Source organism: Mauremys mutica, chromosome 3, assembly GCF_020497125.1.
Source record: "Mauremys mutica isolate MM-2020 ecotype Southern chromosome 3, ASM2049712v1, whole genome shotgun sequence".
Taxonomy (NCBI): domain Eukaryota; kingdom Metazoa; phylum Chordata; order Testudines; family Geoemydidae; genus Mauremys; species Mauremys mutica.
Genome location: NC_059074.1, coordinates 17,374,310 through 17,400,863, shown reverse-complemented (window position 1 = coordinate 17,400,863; position 26,554 = coordinate 17,374,310). Strand labels below are relative to the sequence as shown.

Genomic DNA, 26,554 nt, shown 5'->3' with positions numbered 1-26,554 from the left:
AGACTAACACGGCTGCTACTCTGAAACCTGTAGTTTTTAGGAACATAACCAGATAAACTTCTTTTCATGATTTCAGTAAGGGCTGGCTCTAGCCTTGGAGGCTATATGTGTTTCCACACAGTGCTCCATGTTTTGGGAGACCTGGCTTTTAAACAACCTCTCCCACCATCGACCCAGAACCGTTCCCATCTGCGGGTCTGCTGCAGACTCCTAGCTCACTTCCCCCACTGTCCCCAGTTCCTGAAGCCCATTTGACCTCCCTTTCGTACAAAATCCTTCCGACTCTGTTGCTGTTACAAGCACCTTTATACCCCTCCCTCTATGTGCGAACCACTCTCACAGCCCCCTGATGGTGAGAGCATCTGCCTGAGGTGTTACGTATCATGTGTTGCACAGTTTCCCATAAAACCAAGGTCCGGCCTTGATTTCACATCACTTTTAGGCAGCCCCTCAGTTTTATGTGCTTTTGGTATTGCAGAGTGATATATAGCGCATGCTCAACAGGTTGAGTTAATAACTGTGCTTTGATTTCCTTTCTTTGGAAAAGTTGTGTAAAAATGAAAAGAAACAGAAAAGCCAGTAGATTAGAAGGCTAATATGTACATCTGGGAGGTAGGGATGTATTATCCTCCTTTTGTTTCAGATGGGGAAACTGAGGCACAGAGCGGCAAAATGACTTGCCCATGGTCCAGAAATCAGTGGGATTACTCGTGTGTAAAGTTAAATAGGCATGTAATCTGCAGGACTGGGACCTTGCAGTATAAGCCATTTTGGATAAAGACTGTGTGTTCGGTAGTTGCAGTCTCTAACAAAATGTTGCTCATCTGTTTTATGGAGGACCTCTTCTCCTTGGGGTGTGTGTGTGTTTAATCTTGGACTACCAGATTCCTTTTCCCCTCTCCTCTTGCTCCCCACCCCCATCATCTTAAAAGTAGGTTTGGAGAGCTATAAATGCTCTCATAAGGGAAATTTCTTGAGCTGTAAAAGAGCTAAACATTTCTTACCGTAAATAAAGGTTCCCTTTCCAAAATTCAAGGACAGCCAAGGCACCGTGTAGCTAAGGATTTTGCAAGCTCTAATGTTCTTTATCAATTTCAGGAGATCATTTTAGCATTGACTAAGCTTTTTTTTTTTTTCCTGGTCAAAATTCTATAATGTTATAAATCTCAAAACCTCATGATTAGAAATACCAAGCATTTCTAGCTGAGACACTCAAAAAGCCTTCTGATTATTTGTTTCAAATGGAAGTGGAGCAGAGAGAGGCTTTTTTCAGTGTTCTTGTCAAGCCACAATTCAATGGAACTTTGGATGGAGGGACAGACGCAGCTAGCAAAGATTGATGGTATTGTAGGTGCTGGATACACAGCTGCTGCTTGCTTACCATGAAATTCCAGTTAATATATTCTGGCCTGAGAAGATTTGGATTTGACGTACAATTTATCTAGTTAGCATCACTGAAAAAATTCAGAGATGCTTTATTTGATGTCTTCTTTATTGATGGTCTTCCTGTAAAAGTATCTCGCCTCTGGAAATTTGTGCAAGCTTGATAATATTTCAAAACTTAGAGCAAAAGTAGTCCCATACAGATGGTTTCTTCCAGGGCCTAATTTATTATGGTTTTAGCCATTTACAACATTCCTGGAAAATTGACTAATGTTCTTGAATCTGAAGCTTTTTGGCCTAGGAAAAGGTCATATCCCAGCAGAGTTAGAATCCACATTTAGCAACCTAAAGGGAGATTTAATTGAATAACTCAGTGTGCAACAGCAGCAAAGAATCCTGTGGCACCTTATAGACTAACAGATGTTTTGCAGCATGAGCTTTCGTGGGTGAATACCCATTTCGTCGGATGCAATTCTATAAGGTGCCACAGGATTCTTTGCTGCTTTTACAGATCCAGACTAACACGGCTACCCCTCTGATACTTGTCAGTGTGCAACGTTCACTGGCCATTGTGCTTGGGAATATGGGTGGGGCAGGGTCTCTGGAGTGGTGTTTTAGCCAACAGTGAACCCATCCTTTTAGTATGGGGAAAGCTCATGGTTCAGAGGTGTGTTTATGGATGCCAAGAACATACTGTCCCCACATCCTGATCCTAAAGAATGTAGCCAACTTCTAAGAAGAATCAGTTCAATGTCCTTGCCCACAACAAGGAAAGACTTGCTCGAAAAAGAAAAGTAATGAAATTGAGAGCAAAATTCACCATTGCCTACCAATAAACAGTACATCTGTCAAGGGTCATTCCCCACTCTGGCCACTCCAGGCTTGTATTAAAATCACAAGGTTATAGCTTTTCTCTGACCTTGGATTGGTAGATGCTGCCACCACCCAAGTGCAAAACCCCTTTGAGAATCTAGGAAGGGGCACTTGGGAATTCCTTCCAGTGGGGTACCTTCAAGCCTTTTCACACACCTCCACCCTCCAGGGAAGAGCTGAGAAGAAAAACAAAGGAAATTAGCTGTTGCCACCAGCTAATTAAACAACGTGCACAAACCTCTTAGGACACAAAAATCCAATTCTGTTCTTAGGAAAAAGGTAAATTTTATTAAAAAAAACAAAAGGAAGAAAATGCATCTGGGAACGCAGGCTATTGCTAGATTTAAAAAGAGCAACTACAAGAATTAAGCATCAAGAATAGTTTTTTGAGGTCCATCTTAAAGGTTACAAGCAAAAAAAAAAAAAAAAAAAAAAAGCACTTGGGATTAGCACAGAGGAATCCACAAGCCATAAAGAAATAAAAAGGATAAACCTAATCATGTCTTCCTAGACATTTCCTGATCTACTTACATATCCGGGGTTTTAGATGAGTAGTTTCTAGGTATGATTCTGATGATTTTTCATACCTGGCCCAAGCTTCACACAGCATAACTGCTCCCTGTCTGTATCTCCCCGAGAACAACAGACAGACAGACAAAAAGGAAGTTTTGTTTCAATTTTAAAAAGTTCCAGACTTCCCAATGGCTCTTTTGGTCAGATGCCCACTCACTTCCTTTTACCTATGCATCACAGTGAGACTTTTAACCCTTTACAGGTAAAGCAAGTAGAGAACAGCTACTTAAGAGGGATTTTATAGCTACTGGGTGTCCATAAAAGGGAGCTGCTCCTCCTTCATTTATCACAACATCAGTATATGAGTTATTACAAGATGGGGTCAGTTCACTGTTTTGATACTTATAACACACACAGTGACTTTTAATATCCACTATCTATTTTATCTAGATAAAGCCGGAGTATTTTTAATATTTATGATGATTGGACTTTTTGGGGCAACGCAACAGACATTTATAAATCTGTTCCTATGTGCAAGAAAGCCAGGGAGCTTGATGAACTTCTGCTCTCCCCTCATGGCCCTTGCAGTGAGTGAATGGGAGGGGGAAAAATCCTTAAGTGTGTGCTCTGCCACACACCTGAAAAACTCCGTGATCCCTTTGTGGGATTCCGTTCAAAACTCAGCTGGACAGCTGAGGCATGGACCATTTTATTGTTTTGTGTTTGTAGAGTGGCTAGCAAATGGGGTCCGGGTCCAGGACTGCGGGCTCCTAGGCATTACCATAGTATTATCACCATTCATCATAAGGTGCACTATTCTCACATCCTGAGAGAGACCCCATTGCACCTGTTCATGAATGATCAACAGCCGATATTTCCAGTTCCCACGTATTGTGTTTCTGATCCTGGTACTGAGAACCGGATATGATAAGATACAGATACCTCCTCAGAGATGCTGAGTGCCTTCCGTTCCCATAGGGCCAAATCAGGGGCAGTTTGTTTGAGGACCTCAGAATTTGGCCCATTTACTTCAATAAGAGCTGAGGGCACTAAACACTTTTCTGTCTCAGGTCTTAAGCCCTCTAGGCACTGCTTATGTTTATCAGCTTATGGTTTAATTGCAGCTGTGATCATTTTTTCATATTATTTATTATTTGTATAGCAATTGTGCCTAAGAGCCCCAGTCATGGACCAAGGCCCGAAAGATGATCTCTGTCCCAATGAGCTGATCTTCCATTGTTTCTTGTTGTCTAAGCTCTTCTGTTTGAAGGCTTGGCCATGATTCTTCTCTCACTCTGGTGTAAATCAGGAATGGCTCCGTTAGTGTCAGTGGAGTCTCACTGGTGTATGTGGGGGGGAAATCGGACCCCTAGAGTTTTCAGCAATACTGCAAGTTTTAAAGCCCATTTGATGATTTCATAAGTGCATTCATAAAAAACATCAATCTTTTGACTGCCCTTACCCAGACTAGTTTCATAGGTGGTCTCATTTTCTTTTAATTTCTACCCTGAAGCATCCACACATGGTGCCCATCTACATCAATGCACAATTTTTATGATGGGCAAAGCAAGAAATATTTATGGGAAACTTTAAGTGACTAATCAAAACATGTTGGGAAGGAACTAGGAGAAATGACAGAGGGACTCATTCAGCATCTGGTAAGAGAGTGCAACTCCATTGGCTTCATTACTGGCTGCCTCGTGGTTTCCAGATGGAGTTTAAGATGTTGCACTGTAAAGCCTTCAGTGGCTTTGAACAAGCCAACTTGAGAGATGCCTCTGTCCCCTTGTGTTACTATCACCACTCTGAATAGCAGAAGTGTGAGATCTGGAGAGTTTGTGTGTTAAATGAGTAGGGGCTGAAATCTTATGATGTCTGTTACCTGGCCATAGTTGGTTGTGGGAGTTTGGTGGTGGAAGTCTAAATATTGTCAAGCCATTGGTAAGTATTTTTTTACTCTTATACAAACTGAAGTAAATACAGTAATGATCTGGAATTAATTATGTTAATTAAGACTAGACAAGACTAAGAAGAATTTCAGAGAGGCCTAACAAAGCTTGAGTAAATGCAGAACATGATGGAAGATGAAAATTAGTTTTAACAGATGTAAGGTGATGCACATTGGAAGAAGGAAGTTGAATTACTCATAAACCCTGCTGGGTTTTATATTAATGTAATCACTTGGCCAAAAAAAAGAAAAAACAACTGGGTGATGCTGTAGACAGCTCAGTAAAAACATTTCAATATGCAGTGGTATTCAAAAAGCATACAAGATGTTTGATTGTGTTAGGAATAGGCAAGAAGAGACAAGAAACTAAAATAATTAAAGGCATAGAAAGCTGCCCTTCTGAGGATGGAGTGAAATACTGGGACTGTTCAGTTTAGAGACAAAATGTATAATAGGGGTATGATAGAAGTACAAAAATAAATAACAGGATAGAGGTGGTCAGTTGGAACTCCTATTTACTGATTTTCATAATAGAAGGACAAGGGGACATTCTATGGAATTGAAAGGGAACAAATTTAAAACTTTTAAGAGAAAACAATTTATTACACCACATATAACCTGTGGAACTCATTTCCATAAGATCTTGCCCCCTCACCTTTCTTGATCACTGTGGCCAATACACTCTCCTTCCTGTCACTCAGGTCCATAACCTGGGCATCATCTTCGACTTGGCACTCTCTCTAGATCCTCACATCCAGGCTAACTCTTGCCTATTTTTTCTGCATAATATCTCTAGAGATATCTCGCATGTTTTCTATCTATCCACACATCTAAAACTCTTGTCCAGGCTGTCATCATTTCATGTCTCAATTACTGCAACATCCTTTTTCTCTAGCCTTGACAAATCCAATTGTGCCCTGCTCATATCCATTCAATATACTGCTGTAAAGATCTTATTTATAGCTTGTCGCTTTGACTATATCACCACTCGCTTTGCCTCTCTCCACTAGCGCTCTTTTTTCCACCATATCAAACACAAGGTAGTTGTGCTCACTTACAAGGCCCTCCATGGCTTATCCCTATTCTGCCTATCATCTCTCATTTGCTATCAAAATGCCAGCTCCCTCCTGAGATCAGCCAATAATGCCAGTCTTCAATGAGTATCTTCATGCTTTCTGCCATGCTGCCCCTCATGCCTGGGAGGAGCTCCCTGTAAACATCCATAAAGCCACCCTATTGTCCTCCATTCTTAAAAGTCTCTGTTGTCACGATTCCTACAATAAAACTCAATGGTTAAACTGCTGGTGTGCTGAGACTGCTGCCAGTCATAGTGTCTAACATTGTCTCATTGATTTCCTTCTGCTCCCCAGTCTCTGTCTGGCTTTATCCACCCATTTTCTCTTGCCTTATACATGGATTGCAAGTTCTTTGTCGTAGGGACCGTCTTTTTGTTCTGTTTGTTTGGCACCTAATACCATGGGGTCCTGTTCCATGACTGGGGCTCCCAAGCGCTATCACAGTACAAATAAGAAAGGATAATAATGATGAGGACAAGAACTTAGAATAATTCAGAAAAGGAGTAGATAACTGTAGTAGTGAGGACATCCTCCTTATATTAGATAGGGTACATTTTTAGAAGGTTATATTCATTATTATACATCAAGGCATAAACTAACCATGAACTATGGAGGTCAGGAAGAAACTTAAATCTATGAGCAGGTTACTCTATATTAACTACTGTGGGATTTCTTGCACAGTATCTGATGCTGGGCCTGTAAGGGACAGGATATAGGACCGTATGGATTTGGAGTGACAATTTGTTGCAGGTATTCAAATCCGGCATTTTGGTACAGAACTATTTTATTTTCCCCAAAATGTGTTTTAATTTGGAATTTCATTGTCTTTCTGTCTGTGAACCTGATTTGCCCTGGAATCTTGCCTTTAGGCTTAAAACAAAAACTGTTTCAACTGAGCAGACATGCCAGCAGTGGACGTTATTTGTGGATCAGCACAGATACGAAATGTTACCCACCCTTTAATATAAAAACCTCAGGAACAAAAAAACCCAGCTTGAAATATTGCCACAAACGACGGGATTCGTTATCATTTATATTTTACATCAACAAGGTGATAGTTTATTTATTTGTGCTACTGGATCGACTAGGAGCTCTAATAATGGACCCCATCGTGGTAGATATTCTGCAGGTGTGTGATGGGGTGTGCGCTGAGAGTTAAACAGCTCTGGGCCCCGAAGGCCCTACCCAGCCGCACCTGCTGGCCAGGCTCACATTGGAGGCATGGCTCAAAAGGGAGCAGCTCAGCTCTGTCTGGGCAGACAGAACAGGGGAGCAGTTGTGCACTGCCAGCTCCTGCAAAGAAGCCATTGGGGCTCTGCAAAGCTGAGACCAGTCCCCACTGCCTAGCCGCCATAGGCCCTTCGCCCCACAGACACTGGGAACAACAGGGCACGGTTGATAGAGGAAGTTCCTCTGGAGCGGGATCAGGGAGAACTCCAGGGGGAATCCCAAAACGGGCCAGTGTCACTGACTGAGGAGCCAAAGCCAGGGGAGGAAGCAGCCCTGGGAACCAGCGTAAGGGCACCTGCACCTAGGTCACATATTTGAGCTACTATTCTCACATGGTCCTAGGCTGGAACCTGAAGGAGCAGCGGGGTCTGAATTCCCCTACCCCTGGCTGTTGACTCTCGTCACTGGGTGTTACAGCCCAGACCACCACCACTAGGATGTGCTGCCCGGTTCGGACATCAACCCCCTGACAAGGTGTAAATCAGCTTTCCTTCATTGAAGTCAAAGGGGTTAAACTGACTTACAGCAGGTGAAGGTCTGCCCCTGTATGTTCATTAAGGAAGAACTGTAAGGATGGGTAAGATTATGGTGATCCAGTGAAGAGTCCTAGTTTGAAGAGGGTGTATCTCCTTCCGGTTGTTTTTTGAGAAGGGTGCCAAATTCCTGTTCGCATACAGCCAGCCCTTACAACTATCTGGTCTTAGTTATTGCTACCTGTGTGTACAGCTACAGGATCCAGTTTTGCAATGTGCAAGTCCCCTCTTGCAAGGTGGCTGGACCACCTTCCACTCCGATGGGCTGTATTCTGTAGCTTTTCCAATACAAACATGCATCTGTTTAAAAAAAGATGAAAAAATCGACATCAGAATATTAGCATAAGCAGTACAGTAACAAACAAAAACCTCGGCTTCCTTATTTCCCTCCCCCTCCCCCCTTTCTATTTTTAAGGTAGAGTAAATAAAATCTTCCGTCCCCATGTTCAATGCTGAATTAATTTACACACACACTGGAGCTTTCAGTGTCAGAAGATCTTTTTTTGCCAGCATAAGCACTCAGCTGAAACAACAGCCATGACTCAGTTGCCAGCGAATTCTGCCTGAATTGATTCAGTCCGAGTTCAGACTTAGCACATAATCATGTTCAATTTGATCCACTGCGCTGCCTGGAGATAAAAGGGTTGAAAAAAAAATAGATTTAGCTTATGTCAGTCTTTGTGATGATGTCATTGCCAGGAGAGATGGAATAGTGCTGTTACTAGGCTGTGCCTGCTCAGTTGGTGGGTGCACTAGGCAGAAGCAAGGAGCGACTCAGTTCAGTGCAAGGAGTCTGCTTCAGAGGCTTACGGCTATCGTCAGCCTTGAAAGCAGAATTTTGGACTGTTCAATAGCCGTACTGAATCAGGCTTTCTAATCATTCGTAACTCTGAGGCTGCCTAACTCCTTGTGTACAAGAGGGGGGGATGCCAGCCCGTAGCATGGACTGTGATGTCTCCACTCTGGTTGCCTGTGTGGTGGATGTGGAGATTTTTACCAATCAAGAGGTTAAGGTATGCACCTGCAATCCGTTTGTTACAGATCCTTCTTGTGAGAGCCTTGAGAGTAATAGGAGTTGGTGTAGAGCAGTTTAAAAGAAGTAGGCAGATGAAATTCTAGTAAAAACACATGCCATGCATGGATATCTTAATTACAGCAAATGAGAGAGACAGATGATTGCTTTTCATCAGGTTTTGATACGCTAACAAAACCGCTTTCTGTTTACCATTTAATGATAGAGGAAATATGTTGCATAACTGAAGTCTGCATGTTTCATCTTGGTAACAAAAAATGACTCATTTTTAATTTCTCAAAGGTATTTTTAATCCAATGTCGCTTTCATAGCTGTAAGCTGTCATAAATACCAATTTCTGCTTGACAATTCAGATATGGAAACAGTGCATTGGTTTGTGTCTTAGCTTTTAATGGCTCAGTTTTTTCACACAATTGAGTAGCAGCAATTTATTGTGGTCTTTGTGATTCATTTTTTTAGAGTCAAATCAAGTATTACATTTTATTAAAGGGTTAAAATGTGTACCAAGTATTTTTGGTGCACCAGCAATGTAGCTGTATGTAAAAAGCTGGGCAACTTATGTATAATATGAATGACTTGAAACCAATGCTTGATTCTAAGGCTTAATATGCTACACTCGTCATCCTTGATTTTCTGCAGTAGTTGTCAAATAGTCATGGGTAATTGCTCCCTGATTAAACTAATGATCTTTTTCATTTATATTACCAAAAGAGAACCCCAACAAATTAAGTTTTGAAAGAGGAATTGTAAGTGTGACTCTCACAAATCATCTCAAAGATCTGAGGTAAAATGCAGTGAGATGTAGCATTTTATTTAGAGGACACAGATACAAACAACTGAATACAATGCACTATCCCTCTGGTTTTGGAAGGTGGAGGAGGACAAAGGGAGGGTCTGTGCTAATTTATGGCAAGGATTTGAACCCATTCCTCTAAATTACCTACACAAGTAGTCCTATGGAAGTAAATGGGACATACTTGTGTGAGTAACTGCTCACCAGCGTGAGTAAAGGATTGAGAATTTGGCCATTAGCCATTTTCCAGCAGACTCTGCTCTTTATTTAACATTGTATTGCTCTGTTAAAGTGCAGTCAGGTGGTACTATGTGCATTTTGCATAGGTGCTCGTGTGTTACCAGCATGATGCTGTTTAATTCAAGAGGCTGTCTTTTTTTAAAATACAATAGCTTTCTTTACTACAGTTTGCAAACAGATTCAGAAAGTCCAGTTGCTGGTGTGTATTTCAGGTGTGCTAGACAACACTCATGTCAGCGCTGACATGTTTCCTGTAGTTGAAGTGGTGCAGTGCATACGGACATGTTTGATTGTGCTTATGCTTGTTCATCTAAAAACATCATGAATCTGAAGTTTGGAATTTTCAGAAGTATTCACAGGGACTCTCAAGAGAGTGAACTGTGGCATTTAACACCTTACAGAATTAAATTATGGTGCTATTTTTAGAGCCTGTTTGTGCTACAATAATGACAGCACCCAATCCAGCTCCTATAAAAGTCAACAGAAAGACTCCTATTGACTTCAATAGCAGTTGGATTAGACTCGGCATGAGTAGTATCATACAGGAAGAATGGCTGAGGAATGTGGGGTGAGAGAGAGCAAACTGGTTAAGGAGATGTTGAAGGAATTGGCACATGGGTCCACAATTCAGCAATTGAGAGGGGAAGGGATTATGCATCAGACTATTTAGATGCACTTTTTTTGTTTGCTTTTGTTAAAAACTTCTTTAACTCAAATATCTGAACAAAGAGCAGGGAGAAAAGACTCTTCATTAAAAAAATTATATTCCTGACACTGAAAAGGTGGAGAAAGCTGCTGCTGTTTGGTCCTCCAAGGAAACTTCCAGCAAACACAGGGGAGACTGGTGTCTAGGGACTTCACTATTGCCTTTAATTTTTACATAGAAGAATCTAAGATGCTATGGGGATGGGCATCAGCATAAAACTCAGATATATTGATAGATAGATAGGACTTGACATTCCAGTATTTCTATGGTAAAAAAATCACTTTGGGGGCAGATGGGCATGGTGATTCGGGGGAGCGGGGGGGGGGGGGGAGGGGAGGCAAACACAGGCACACCACCTTTTTTCCAATGCCATTAATGCTTTAAAGTTGACTTGCAAAGGGTGAAACTGAAATTCTATGTTCTTGTGGTTTAAGCTATTGCACTGCAAGATGGCCTGCTATTGTATTGCTGTTTACTTGAACCCTGGACTGTAGGGAACTCTCTCTCTCAGTATCCGAAAGGCACGTTATCTCAATAATAACTTGTACATACTGGTGGATGGCGCTTTTCTTATAAGGTATGTGGTCGTTTATTAGGTTTTGCAGTATGGGCTAATAGTCATTTAGGAGTCAGTCTTCCACAGCAGTGAGGAAAGTTTTAGCAATAAGACTCCTGTTACATTCAATGGAAATTGGGTGGTGTCAACCTAGCCCCCATCTCATTTCATTTAAACCCACAGTTATAGAGTTGAATTGAAGCCCAGAGAGCGATGGTGAATAGACTAAGCTGTCCATCACCAGTTTAAATTACCTGTCCATTCGTTTCGTATAAATTGGTCCTCTGAATAATAAATATGACATTTCAGAGAACAGATTAGGCTAGTGCAGATGTTACCGTTTCCCTGATGCAAAATTTATGGTGCTCAGATATCAAGATAGATAAAATAGGTAAATACAAATACTAGTCATGGAAACGTCAAACTCAGTTCTGCTCCTGAAGTTACACCGTTCAGTTGTATAATGAGAATTCTACTTTATTTTAATGCCTTCAGGTTGTCATTTTATTGTAGACACATTTTTACAAAAGCAAAAAATACATTTATTAATTAAAATCTTGTTTATTTCTGGAAGAGAGATTTCAGACATCAGTGAAAAAGGAAAAGAGAGAGTAGTATAAAAAATGAAGGGTCTTTTTTAAAGTTACAAATGAGAGATTCTTAGACTGTGACCTCTTAAGGCTGGGAATCTCTTTACTCCATCTATGTACAGCACGTAGCATAATGGGGGCCCAATCCCTGATCGAAGTCTCTCGGCACCACACAATCCAAATAATAATAATATATTAATGATAAAGGATTATGAGCCTACTGTGTGCACTACAGATATGGTACAGTGTGGCATATGGAAGGTATCTCAATGATAGGAAAAAGCTTGGCCAGATACGCAGAACGGGCATTGTTTTGTATTTAACCCATACTGTGCACTTGGAGGAAGCAAAGAGGGGCCATGCAGTAGTGGGAGAACTATTCTGACCTGCTCTGGGGACTTTGGGCTAATGCACATTGGAGCCAGGTGTGCTGTCTGCATTTAGACAAGGTACAGTGTGCATATCCCTATCTCGGCTTATTATTGGATGCAAGCAGAGAGAGGGTCAGGCCAAAGTTTTGCCCTTCCCTTCCTGCTCTCCCTTTGGAAAGTCTAGCAGTCTGACACCACTTCAAGACTTGTGACATTCAGAGAGTGCAGGGACAGTGATAGCGTTCTCCCCCGAGACTGATCTGTTTGGCAGCCTTGAGCAGGTCAGTTACTTTCTCTGTGCCTCACTTTCTCCAGTCATGAAACTGGTTAACTCATAGGGATGCTGGGAGGCTTAATGTTTTTAAAGGGCTTTGAGGTAGCCAAGGGAAAGGCATTCTAGAAGGGCAGAGTATCACTGCTCATTTTCATGTTGTCAACCCCAAGCACTGAAAAAATCAAGAGTCAGGCTCCCAAACCCTGTGTGGTGGTCTTAAAAATTGTGAGATTATTATATAATAATACATTACGAGTCTTTATTTGTCTTCTGGTTCTTGAGTCTTTAGAGTTCATGTTTTCAGACTTTGCTCCACAATCGTGGGGACTGTGTTTTTGTAAGCATATCTGAGATGTTCACATAATCTCCTGTCTCCAGGAGATGGCGTTTTAAGAAAAATACCAGATAACATGAGAATTGCAGTACAGTTTTATAATTTCTCTTTAGAGTGCTTTTATGTCTGATAGCTGTTTTCTGGTTGGCAGAATTGTTAGAAATCAAGCAGAAATATAATTACTACATTGAAATCATCCGTGAATTGAACACAAGTGCAATAACTCAGCTCGAGGGAATGTGTATATGCCTGTTACCTATTCTTATATAAGACTTGATTAAGTATAATAAATAACAAAGGTGGGGGGAGGAGGCCTCTTTCTTTTGACCTGGAAAGCAATCCGTGTCACTATCAGTTCATGTTTTAAAAGCAGGATCACTTTGGATTTGGGGAGACAGGATGTGAAGATTACATTTGAACATACAAGCAAGATGCTAGAGTTCAACTTAAAATAAGAGAGTTGTAAAGATAAATGTTTTACATATGTTTATAGGCTGGGGAATCTGAGATCTGGTTCTCTGTATAAAATCCCAGTTGCCAGCTGATTATAGGTTGTAAATATAAAGAGGTACAAAATCAACACAGATGTTCAACCTCTAAATCAGCTGCTTTCTGTGTGTGGGAAAGATTGTGTAAATGGAAAGCGACTGATAGCCCAGAACGTTGTGCATGTTTCTCAGGAGCCCCAGAAACAGCAGGGCTACTACTGGTGCTTCGGGCTCTGCCCTGTTGTTTCAGTTCCTGTGGTAAGCCAGACTCTCAGCCAGTGACATGGCAGTATGGGTTGGGGTGCCTGCTGTTAGCACAGGAGGAAGCACTGTGAGGCACCTATGATGTAGCTCTTTTGGATGCTGCATGTTTCCCTTTCCAGCATTGTCCTTCCCCAGATGACCATTGTGTAGAGGCTACAGAACTCGTGGTAAAGAACCTCCAAAGAAGCAATGGGTTCAGTCACAATGTTAAGTTATTTGGAATAGTGATGTGACAAGACTCTCTCTAAGTTTACTTTCAGTAGGTTTTAAGACATACAGAATCACTTGCATGTGTTCACACTGTGCCTGGCTTGGAGGAAATGGGCATTCACTGTTGTAGTTGAAGTCAATGAGAGCCGCAGGTGGTGAACATCAGGTGCATTATGCTTAGCACTGTTACACCATTCTATTAGTGTTTCTCAGTTGTGTTATAGAAACTATGGAACATATGTAAAGTTAAGAAGATTGAGAGTTTTATATTCTCCCCCAGTCTCCCTTTCCATTAAAGGTCATACAGGAGTAGTCTCTTTTAAGAGTGATAATTACTCTGACTATAAATTTCCCATTGTCTAAAGAAGATCAATAGGATGCTAGAATGTGTTGCTAGAAAATACAGTATTAGTCCAAGGAAGTGTGGTGTTTATGTAACCCACACATCTTCTGGGTGTGGTGTCCCGTCCCATCTAGTGGCACCGAGACTGGGGGTGAGGGGGGAGAGATCAAATGAGTCTGCTCTACAGCCTTAGCTAAGAAGCAATGGTCTTTTAGCTCATGTGATAGAGGCTCATGCACTAAGCTCCAGAGGTCCCCGGTTCAGTCCTGCCCACCAACGACTGGGGTCTGTTTGTGTAACATTTATACAATAAGGTCAGATATATCATGCGATTATGCTATTAAATGACACACCTTGATTATGTAGTGAACCAGAAGATGACACATTTTCAGTACATTGAGGAATTAATCATTATCACCACAGAGTCTGAGCCACCTCAGTATAGGTACTAATGTGGCACTTACATTTCATGAATATAATTAGTTGGCTAGAATTTTCAAAGGACTATAAGGGAATTAGGCACCAAACCCCACCAAATTTCAATGGGCACCTAATTCCCTTAGGCTCCTTGGTAACGTCTGGGATTTTCCAATATATTTGTACACTTTGTAGACGCTTCCGTAATTAATTCAACTATGGATTGTCCAACATGCATTACTGTGCTGGCACAATTCTTCTCCAAGTCTTAACAAAATCTGCTAATGAGGAACCAGTTAATGATTCTGTGACTGAACTTGGGGGAAAAAAAATCCATGCAAACACCTAGTGCATGTGCTGAGCAGGTGTTCAGTGCTGGGGTTTGCTTTGGAAATTGTTACCCAGTTGTAGGTTAGAACCATCATTACTTGCAAGTGGTGAGGATGATTTGGTCCCAAGCAATGAATGTTTTCTTTTTGGGAGAGAAATAGATGGACATAGACATAGAGTACTTTTATCCTTGTCTGTTTGCAGTATTCATCCATAAGAACAGAGATATAATTAGATAGTAAAATCCTAGCACAGCTTCTAACTCAGTTAGCCAGCACACAACTCATGGAGCTCCAAGAACCAACCCTGTTTAAGCTTTCAGTCACACTCTCTGTGCCCAGCTGTTGTCAGGCATTGTGTGTTTTCCCTCAACAAACTGAAAAAAAAACCTTGTCATGACCATGTGCTTGGACTGTTGCTCAAAATTACCCTCATTCATTTGGTTGACGTGTTTGTCAAAACAACTTTCAGCCAATGGAATTTTCCAAAGGGAGACTTTTGAGATTTATAGGGTGTCCGTTCTAATTCCTCTGTGAAAATATAATACTGACTGGATTCCCACTCTTGGGTCTCAGCTCCCTAATATGAGACACCCTGGACCCTGCGCGCCCCTCCCCCCCTCCTTTGGTCCTTTGATGCACAGGCAGCTCAGCTGCCTTCTGAGACCAGTTGCCCTACACAAGATTCTATATTTCATTTTTTTCCTCTGGCTCAGCTAATGAACTTCTCTTCCCTTCCCTTCCATCCCTGCTTCCGTGCATTAATGATGCAGCTGTGAGGGTGATTTCCAGCTTCTGCTGCCCCTTCAGACTTCAGATTGAATTTGGTCAGCATTTCTATGTCCTCTGACCCTGCTCCCCTTGGTTTCCTTGGGCCACAGAGCAACTTCTCACAGCACCAGTGTCATCTTGATGCATTTAACTGCATATCTGCTTTGTCTTTGAGTTGTTGGTGACTCCTGGAAGCACAGAAGGTTTTTCAGCTGCAGCAGTTTGGGTTGATGATTCTGGTTTGCTGAAGATAATTCTATCTATGTGGGTATATGTCCCCTTCTCTGTAGTAGCTAAGCACTTTCCAAATATTTATGGATTTATATTCACCACATCTCTGTGAGGTAGGGAGATATCATTAGTCTCATAGTACAGATGGGGAACTGAGGCATGGAGAAATTGATTGTCTTGCTCCAGGCCACAGAGCAAGTCTGTGGAAGAGTCAGCAGACACCAGATCTTCTGCATCCCAGTCTAGTGTCTTAACCATAAGACGATCCTTCTTTGTTTCCTTCTCTTTATCATGGAGACATTATCCCAAGCTCTGTAAGAGAGAGAAGAGTATTTCAGAACTTAATGAGTTTTAATGAGAATTTTGTGAGTCAAAACCATTGTAGGCCTGTAGTGCTCCAAAGAAGCACTGCCTAGCCCAGCTTTTGAAATAAATGTGGCCTTTCAACTCTGCCAGCAGAGAGACACTTCAATGCAGGAAAGTCCCAAGGTTCTGGATATCAGGGCAGAACTGTCCCTTGAAACTGTAGTTTCCAGGCTGTTACAAAGCAGCTCTTTGATGTGAACATGTTGAGGCCCTGAAGCTTAAGGTAAATGGTGTTAGCACCGAATCACACCACAAAACTGAAGTGTCAATGAGTTCCAGTTGGCATGTTATTGCATCAATGCATTTCATATGTCAGAGCTGTGATACTTCAGAGGTCAAAAATGGAGGCCTCAGAACCCAGCCACATGGTTCAGAGGAAGCATTGATGTGCCATGTCCTCTTTGTAGGAATCTGTGCAGAGCTTATCCTTCAAGGCAGCAAATGTTCTGTCATAAGTCTCATTTCACCTAACTTCTCCATTTTTTCTTTCCCCCAAATCAGATGTATGAGGGGTGTAGCAAGTTTGGAGTAGGTATGGCTGAAGAACCAATAACACCCCATTCATCTCCCAAATTATTAATCTCCCTTTTAGGGAAAGAATGGGCACTTCCTTAATTGTCTCTGCCTTAGCCTCTTCTGGCTTTATCGTATCACTTTCTACATTTTTTTTTTTAAATAATTGGAGATATACCAATCTCCTAGAACTGGAAGGGACCTTGAAAGGTCATCAAGTCCAGTCCCCTGCCTTCACTAGCAGGACCAAGTACTGATTTTTGCCCCAGATCCCTAAGTGGCCCCCTCAAGGATTGAACTCACAACCCTGGGTTTAGCAGGCCAATGCTCAAATCACTGAGCTATCCCTCCCCTGAGGGTACATAGTCAAGGTACTTAATTTCTTGTTGGGCTATATCACACTTACCTACTCTGATGGTTAATTCAGACTGGGCTATTTTTGTCTCCACTCTTTTTAGATGAACGAGGTGGCTAGACTAATCAAGGCTATAAATACTCTCATCTTCCAATTAAGCAGCTCTGTACTGCATTTGGATACTCAGTGGGCATGTTTCACTACTGCATTGTTCCCGCTATTTTGCTGGTGTAACTCTATTGAAACCACCACCTGGGTGCCAGCTCTCTAAGCTAGTGCTGGTCTAAAAATGGGAAAACAATTTTGCAATCAGAATTGGAATTTTGACATTTCCATTTTGCAGGGTCTGGAACAGAACTTTAAAAAAAATTAAAATGTTCAAATTCTTGAATGTTCAGGCCCCTTCCCCTTTTCACTTTTTTCCCCTTTTGCTGCTCTAACTTTTCACAGCTATGGCACTGGCTCCATTTCAAAGGAATATAGATACGCCACTCTGCTACTCTAGCTTTATGCTGGTTTCAGTTACATTGCTTGCAACTTTGTTGGGTACAGGAGAAGTTGGGTACAATCTACAGCTGAAAGGAGGTGGACACTTCTTGTTTGAAACTTTATTCGATGAAAAATAGCCTCATTTTGACACTGAACCCTTTCGCAAAAACTCCCCCCTCCAAATTTTTAAGCTTATTTTATTTTATTATTTTGTTTTGCTGTAGAAGACAATACAATGAATGATGTAACTTGAAGTCTGTAAATCATGATTTGAGGACTTCAGCAACTCAGCCAGAAGTTATGGGTCTATTACAGGGGTGGGTGGGTGAGGTTCTGTGGGCTGCAATGTGCAGGAGGTCAGACTAGATGATCATGATTAAGGATATGATTCTGTTATGGAGGTCTCAGATTCTGTGACTTTCCGGGCCCTCCATGACTTAGGTGGGGCTGGAGCAGCTATAAGCCCCTGACAAGAAATAGCAGTGGGACCGGAGCAGTGGGGCCACCAGAGCAGTGGGCCAGTGGTCAGCCACCACCACCGGAACAGCAGCCCTGGGGCTGCGTCAGCCTCTGGGGCTTAAGCAGTGGCTGTCAGCCCCTGCCACAGGAGCAGCTGCTGGGGGTCAGCCCCCAGGGGCAGCTCCAGGCCCCAGCACGCCAAGTGCGTGTTTTGGGCGGCATGCTGCGGGGAGCGCTCTGCCGGTCGCCAGGAGGGCGGCAGGCAGGGTGCCTTCGGCGGCATGCCTGCGGAGGGTCCGCTGGTCCCGCGGCTTCAGTGGACCTCCCGCAGGCGTGCCTGCGGAGGGTCCGCTGGTCCCGCGGCTCCACTGAAGCCGTGGGACCAGCGGACCCTCCGCAGGCACGCCTGTGGGAGGTCCACCGGAGCCGGGGGACCGACGAGCGGCAGAGCGCCCCCCCACGGCATGACGCTGTGCTTGGGGTGGCGAAATGCGTACAGCTGCCCCTGTCAGCCCCCATCAGGACTCTGACTGTTCATCTCCCCACAAGGTATTTTTAGTAAAAGTCATGGACGGGTCTTGGGCTTCCATGATTTTTTGTTTATTGCCCATGACCTATCCGTGACTTTTACTAAAAACACCCATGACAAAATCTTAACCCTCACCATGATGGTCCCTTTTGGCCTTAAGGTCTAGGAATCTGAGTTTGTGTATTTTTCTCACTTTCAATTTCATTTTCTTTAAAAAAAAGTTTTCCATTTGTTACTCTGTCACTTTTCAAAACACCCTCAGCTTTGGAATAGTTCTATAATGGCACAAGGAACAATGAAACTCTGTAACTCTGACACTCTGGAATCCAGTCCTCTTAGCAGGCACAATTGCAGTATGTTCAGCTGAGTGTCTGCTCTTTCAGCTGCACACTGTCTCCTGTACCCAACAAGGTCCTTTCATGAGACAAGGAGTCAGCTGTTTTGCTCGAATAGCAGTGTCTCAAGAGACATTGCAATCTGCGTTGAGCAGCACATCACCCTGAAAAATGCTTGACGTAGCAGAGAACCATTAAGGGGTTTAGTTGGGAGCAGTCAAAAGAAGCAATTTTTAGAATCCTACTGCACTATAAGGATTAGGGGGAGACTTGACTCCACAGCTTGGAGTCTGCCCCCCCTCTATGTGACTGCAGGGTTAAGTGTATCTTCATACCAAAGCTTTTCCACTTTTTTTTTTAATGTGGATGCACAATTATCCCGCCAGACCTCGTTTGGCCACAGTGTCGCACTAGGAGCTCATATTCAGCTGATTATCCACCCTGACCCCAAATCTTTCTCAGAGTCACTGCTTTCCAGGATAGAGTTCCCCATCCTGTGAGTATGGCCTGCATTCTTCCTAGGGGTACACGTTTAGCCGTATTAAAATATTCTAGATTGTAAACTCTTAAGGGCAGGAACTTCCCAGCTGTATGAACAGTGCTGACTACATTTGGGGGCGTTACTTTCACACTAATAATAGCTTAATCTAGCTATGTCAGTACACTTACTTCTATGGGGCTGATAATGTTTCCCTACCATACCTGGATGCTGAGAGGCCAGTTCAGTTAATATTTGTTTAGTATGCAGAGTTCCTCTAAGGTGTGTTATGCAAGTGCAAATAATAATAATTATTATTATTTACAAATATTAATTGATAAAATTTCACAACACGCATGACATAAGTCAATATTATCCCCCTTTTATTGATGTGGAAGTTGTGACACAGAAAAGTTTATACCCTGTTTTTCAAAGTGGCCACTGATTTGGGTGACCAACTTGATTTTAGAACTGCTGAACACCTGCAATTCCCAGGTGAAGACACAATGAATTTCTGAACTTGCAACATCTCTGAAAAGCAAGTGAGAGGTATCTCAAATTGAATACCAAAAATGGAGGCACTTCTGAAAATCTGGACCTTAGTGATTTTTCCAAAGTAGCATAACAAGTGTTTGGCTGTACTGGGAATAAAATCCAGATCTGATGCCTCATCCTAGTTTTTAACCACTAACCAGAGAACCACAAATTTTTTCATAGTATAGACTGCATCTTCAAAGAATGACTTGCCCGGACCTTCCTATCTTCCACTGCAAGGGCCACTTCCCTTTTCATATGGTATCACATAGCAACTCTGTGACAACTACCACACTTGCTTCCTTGGAAAAGTGATATCAGACAAGTATTTAAGTGTGTTTTCATTGTCTTTGTAAAGCAATTTAAGAGCTGAAAACAAGGAGGAAAGCCAGGATCATGTGACCAGCCAGTTTTCTGCAGACCACCACTGGTCATGAATCATAGTTTGAGAATTATTGGACTAGACCTACTAATAACGAGCACTGGAAATCAGACCAAATGCTGGTTATTCACAACAGCATAATATCTGCTATTTATAGTAGTGAGACAGAAAAAAGTTACTGATCTCTTTCTACAACTTCTGGAGAGAGAACATGTTTTCTTAACCTGCATATTTTAAGTAAAGAATTAAAAGTTCAGGTGCATTAAACAATCTCTCTTGCGATAGCAATAAATAACTAGACTGATACATTTAGTCAACAGCAATGATTTAAGCTACATGCACATATTCTGCTGGGTCCCAAATTACATGCGAGTCTCAGGAGAAAGATTGTGGCATCACTGAGCACACTGAATGAAGATTTCTGCTCAGTGTTCAGCATCAGTCATAAAACAAATAAGAGGCTTGGTTGCATTAGGCACAGGACAGGGAATAATATGGAAAATATTATAATAATGCCATTATGGACATTCATAATACATTCTCTGCTTAAATGGTGTGTGCACTTTTGGTTCATTCAGTTTCAAAGGCAGAGTAGAAGGGCACAAATGATTATCACAGAGAGAATTTCATACAGAGAAGCTTTCAAAAGACTAAGTATTTACTTTGGGAACAGGAAGAGTGTTAACTGGTATAGGCATGGAGAAGCTAAAGAGGTAGGGGTGTGTATTTGTATTTTATTCACACACACACACACACACACACACACACACACACGCACACACAGATTGTACATGCACATATACAGTATGCAGGGGCGGCTCTAGCCATTTCGCCGCCCCAAGCACGGCGGCACGCAGCGGGGGGCGCTCTGCCGGTCGCCGGTCCCGTGGCTCTGGTGGCCCTCCCACAGACGTGCCTGCGGATGCTCCACCGAAGCCGCGGGACCAGCGGACCCTCCGCAGGCATGCCTGAGGGAGGTCCACCAGAGCCACCCTCCCAGCGACCAGCAGAGCGCCCCCCCCGTGGCGTGCCGCCCCAAGCACCCGCTTGGCGTGCTGGTGTCTGGAGCCGCCCCTAACAATATGTAGCTAATGGTTACAGACTGGTACTCATCTGTTGCTTTTAAATCCTGGGAACTACAGATATTCTATCTTGAATTCAAGAATGAGGTCTTCCTTGTCTGTAAGAAGTATAGCATATGGTGGTCTGTCTTACTTTAAGCTGGAATCTCTCATACCTAGTTATGATGTAGTTGTATATATCAGTTTCCTCCTCTGGCTACGCTAAACAAGTTGCACCCAAAAATCTGCAATCTGCCCAAATTGCTATTTTTGGCTTGACAGACCATAGGTTACTATATCTTTTACAAATCATTATTGAATACCAAAATGGCACCTGTCTTCTGTTTTTCTGCTAAAATGTGTTAGTTTTACCGTTGCCCCATCGTCCCACCCCATCTTACCCTATTTGTCTGTTTTGTTCACCTCTTATGTCCTGTGTGACATGTAGATTGTGAATAATCTCGGGCAAAGACTATCCTTTTTGGTACTTGTTTATACAGTGCTTTGATGCTGATCCTTGATTGGGGTTCCTACATATTTCCATAATATAAATAATATATTTTAATAAATCAATCCATGGCATGGATGCCATTAATGTTAATACCACTGTTCAGATTATGAAATGTTATATGAGCAGACTGTCAACATTTAGCAACAGGCATTTAATTGTTTAAAATTACATTATAACCAAAAAGACCAAGATCATTTAGTTATTTCTGCCACCTGATACTGTAATTACAGTTTCTATGAAAGAGCAAAGAACTTTACAAGCAATAATTCCAGATGAGTAGGTCAGTATTATCCCCATTTTACAGATGGGAAAAAGCTGAAGCACAGAGAGCAAATGGCCTGTTTCCGCAAACCCTTAATTTTGTGAATGATCATTAGCATGGTCTGATGCAAAGCCCACTGAAGTCAAAGGAAGTGGTCCCATTCACTTTCATGTCACTCTAGTTCTGCAGAATTGTACTCACATGAGTAATACCACTGATTTCAGTGGGAATACTTACATAGAGTAAAATGTTGCAGAATTGGACGTTTAAGAGATGAATTTACAAAGGTACATAGCCACCTACAGATGCAAATAGGCACCTACTGGCATTTACAAAAAGCACCTATGCGGATTAGGCACCTACCTTTCACCATTAGGAAACACTGACTTTCACTGGCAGGTGCCTAACTCACTTAGGCACCTTTGTAAATCCCACCAGACACCTATCTGCATCTTTAGATGCCTAAATATCTTTGTAAATGTGGCCGTAAGTGACATGAAAGGTCACACAATGAGTAATTCATGAACAGGAACAAAGCCTAACTTTGTGAAAGCAGCAAAGAATCCTGTGGCACCTTATAGACTAACAGACGTTTTGCAGCATGAGCTTTCGTGGGTGAATACCCACTTCGTCGGATGCAAGTAGTGGAAATTTCCAGGGGCAGGTATATATAAGCAAGCAAGAAGCAAGCTAGAGATAACGAGGTTAGTTCAATCAGGGAGGATGAGGCCCTGTTCTAGCAGTTGAGGTGTGAAAACCAAGGGAGGAGAAACTGGTTCTGTAGTTGGCAAGCCATTCACAGTCTTTGTTTAATCCTGAGCTGATGGTGTCAAATTTGCAGATGAACTGAAGCTAAGCAGTTTCTCTTTGAAGTCTGGTCCTGAAGTTTTTTTGCTGGAGGATGGCCACCTTAAGATCCGCTATTGTGTGGCCAGGGAGGTTGAAGTGTTCTCCTACAGGTTTTTGTATATTGCCATTCTTAGGGCTTGGCTACACTTACAAGTTGCAGCGCTGGTGGAGGCTTTCCAGCGCTGCAATTACACCCCGTCCACACTTGCAGGGCACAACCAGCGCTGCAACTCCCTGGTTGCAGCGCTGGCTGAAAACCCATCCCGGCAGGGGTATAAGGAGTGCAGCGCTGGTGATCCAGCGCTGCTCAGCAGGTGTGGACACTCACCAGCGCTTTAAGTGTCCTCCAGGGAATAAGGAGTTATCCCAGAATTCCTGTTCAGCCACTCTGCTCATCAGTTTGCACTCTACTGCTCTTGCCTCAGGTGACCAGCCCTTTAAATGCCCCGGGAATTTAAAAATCTCCTTCCTGTTTGCTGCAGCCAGGTGTGGAGTGCAATCAGTTAATCTTTCCAGGTGACCATGCCTCCACGTGGCAAACGAGCCCCAGCATGGAGCAATGGCGAGCTGATGGACCTCATCAGTGTTTGGGGGGAGGAATCAGTGCAGGCACAGCTGCGCTCCGGCCGTAGGAATTACGATATCTTTGAGCAGATATCAAGGTCCATGCTGGATAGGGGCCATGATCGGGACGCACTACAATGCAGGGTGAAAGTTAAGGAGCTGCGGAGTGCCTATTACAAAGCCCGCGAGGGTAATCGCCGATCTGGAGCTGCCCCCACGACCTGCCGTTTTTACAGGGAGATGGACGAGATACTTGGGGGTGACCCCACTGCCAATCCCAGGACAACGATGGACACTTCTGAGCAGGCTGGGGGACAGGAGGAGGAGGCGGCGGCGGCGGGGGGGTGTGTGAGGAAACCACGAGTGAAGCTACTGGGATGGGGGAAGACACCCCAGAGTGGGCATGCAGCCAGGAGCTCTTCTCAAGCCAGGAGGAAAGTACCCAATCGCAGCAGTCAGCAGTTGCAGAAGGACAAGCAGAGGAGCGGGTTAACGGTAAGCGGCTTTTATTTTCTGGGTGGAAATGTTTCTGGAGAGGAAGGGGGGTTATGGCTGCATGCATGCCAGCCTCTAGATGTGGAATAGCCCGTTGATGTGGTCTATCACGTCGCGGTAATCTGCTTCAGTTATCTCAGCAAAAGTTTCAGCCAGAGCGTGGGCAATATGCCTGCGCAGGTTTATAGGGAGAGCCAACTGTGTTTCTTGTCCCAGTCACGCTGACGCGTCCGCGCCACTGTTCCGCGAGTGGGGGGGGGGATCATTTTCTGGAACACAGGCAAGCCGCGTAGGGTCCCGGCGGAATCCACATTGCTGTAAAAGAGCCTCCCGCTGTCCCCTAGTGACTCGCAGCAGGGAGATATCTTGCAGGATTAACTCCTGTGAAAAAATGTTGGGAGACTCTTTAGTGAAGAGATAGGTAGATAGTGAAGATCACCCCTGCAGCGCATCTTCACTCTACCCCTCTATCACTCCAGATTAACCCGAAGCAACCAGCTCCCCTCTATCAATCAAGCCCCACTTCTCCCTGTATAAGCACCCCTCACTCACCATTTCGTGGCTTCTGTCGTGTTATGCGTGTGGGAAAAGAATGTTAAAGTGCGAACTCCCTCAGTGTAACAATTCATGTCTGGAGATAGTGGATACAATGCTGCCCCTGTTAAATGTTTCATTTTCTGGGTTTCTACAGTGACCTTGACTCCTGGAGTGGGCAGATGTTCCACAGCACAGAGGGCTACAAAATTTGAGAAAAAATCCCCGAAAGAGCAAAGAGGACATGCTGAAGACTGTTCTTCATCACTCTGCTGCAGAGAGAAAGGAACTGAAGGGAGTGGCGAGAGAAGGAAAGCATGATCCCGCCAGAGACATTGGCGTAGAAACGCTGTGGCAAAGAGGAAAAGCACAAACCAGCTGCTAGAGATCCTGTCGAGCCAAGCGGACTCTCTCAAGGCTATCGTAGCCATGCAGGCAGAGCAGTCCCCGTGCTGCCCCACAGCCCCCCCCGTCCCAAAGCTTTTTTCCTTGTGCCCCAATGTCAGCTCAAACCGCCTTTCCCCAGCATTCAGTTTCTTACCACCACCAGCTGCCTCCAACACCTGTACGTTCACCAACCAGCCCTGATACCTACCACCCTTACCCTCTGCACTCAACCCCCATCACCATGCAGTATATGCACCCTGAAGTGCAGGATTCGTTAAACAGCACTCCAGACAGGACATATGCAAACTTGTGGACTGTACAGTTCACCAACCCACACCCCTTCCCTCTTGTGTTCATGAAATGTTGTGTGTCTGTCTGTCAAGGAATTTTTTTTTTCTTTACAATAAAACAATTCTTGGCTTTGAAAACAGTCTTTTATTATAGCAGATAGTGAAAGATACCTTAGCCCAGTAAAGAAAGAGGCACTGCAAATCATTTTAGGGATAATAGAATAACAGTGTAAACAGTGCAATTCACTCCCATGCAAGGCAGCAAACATTACTGTTGGCTTTTCAGCCTCAAATTCTTCCCTCAAGGCATCCCTAATCCTTGTAGCCCTGTGCTGGGCCTCTCTATTAGCCCTGCTCTCTGGCTGTGCATATTCAGCCCTCCAGGACTTGAACCTCGGTGGTCCATGCCTCACTGAATGTTTCACCCTTCCCTTCACAAATATTATGGAGGGTACAGCAAGCGGATATAACCGCGGGGATGCTGCTTTCCCCAAGTCTAGCTTCCCATACAAGCAACGCCAGCGTGCCTTTAAAAACGGCCAAAAGCACACTCCACAGTCATTCGGACCGGCTCAGCCTGTAGTTGAACCGGTCCTTGCTCCTGTCAAGCTTCCCTGTATAGGGTTTCATGAGCCAAGGCAGTAACGGTAAGCGGGGTCTCCAAGGATCACAATGGGCATTTCGACGTCCCCTACTGTGATCTTCCTGTCTGGGAAAAAAGTCCCTGCCTGCATCTTCCTGAACAGGCCACTGTTCCGAAAGATGCGTGCATCATGCACCTTTCCAGGCCAGCCTGTGTAAATGTCAATGAAACGCCCGCGGTGACCCACAAGCGCCTGGAGAACCATAGAGAAATACCCCTTACGATTAACGTACTCTGATGCCAGGTGGGGGGGGGCCAGAATAGGAATATGCGTCCCGTCTATCGCCCCTTCACAGTTAGGGAAACCCATTTGTGCAAAGCCATCCACAATGTCCTGCACGCTCCCCAGAGTCACGGTCTTTCTTAGCAGGATGCGATTAATTGCCTTGCAAACTTGCATCAAAACGATTCCAACGGTCGACTTTCCCACTCCAAACTGGTTCCCGACCGACCGGTAGCTGTCTGGATTTGCCAGCTTCCAGATTGCAATAGCCACCCGCTTTTCCACCGTTAGGGCAGCTCTCAATCTTGTGTCCTTGCGCCGCAGAGTGGGGGCGAGCTCAGCACACAGTCCCATGAAAGTGGCTTTTCTCATACGAAAGTTCTGCACCACTGCTTCGTCATCCCAGACTTCCATGACGATGTGATCCCACCACTCAGTGCTTGTTTCCCGAGCCCAAAAGTGGCGTTCAACGGTGCTGAGCATTTCCGTGAATGCCACAAGCACTTTAGTGTCACACGCGGCAGGAGAATCGATATCGATATCATCGTCAGACTCCTCGCTGTCACTTTGGAGCTGAAGGAATAGCTCGACTGCCAAACGTGTTGTGCTGGCGACACTCATCAGCACAGTCCTCAGCAGCTCGGGCTCCATTTCCCACAGAAATCGCGATTCACACACAGAGCAGACACTCACAATGGTGCCAAACGTTGCCAGAAAGACAGAATGCTGGGATGTGAAGCGATGCACCACGGGGCGTTGGAACAGGAAGCGGAATGACCCACACACTTC

The 26,554-nt window shown here is 43.7% G+C and overlaps 1 protein-coding gene across 8 annotated transcripts in view; it reads left to right on the top strand.

Annotated features, from left to right (window-relative positions):
* Positions 1 to 26,554, top strand: part of RCAN2 (regulator of calcineurin 2) — a 190,519-nt gene that overhangs the window by 106,537 nt on the left and 57,428 nt on the right. For 2 of the 8 annotated variants that reach the window (XM_045010518.1, XM_045010516.1), the window contains exon 1: positions 8,315 to 8,569. The exons of the other annotated variants lie outside the window; for them this stretch is intronic. In XM_045010518.1, coding sequence (XP_044866453.1) covers positions 8,483 to 8,569 — 87 coding nt within the window. In that variant the 5' untranslated portion in view covers positions 8,315 to 8,482. Of the gene's footprint in view, positions 1 to 8,314; positions 8,570 to 26,554 lie in introns of those variants that run through there. 8 annotated transcript variants of the gene reach the window in all.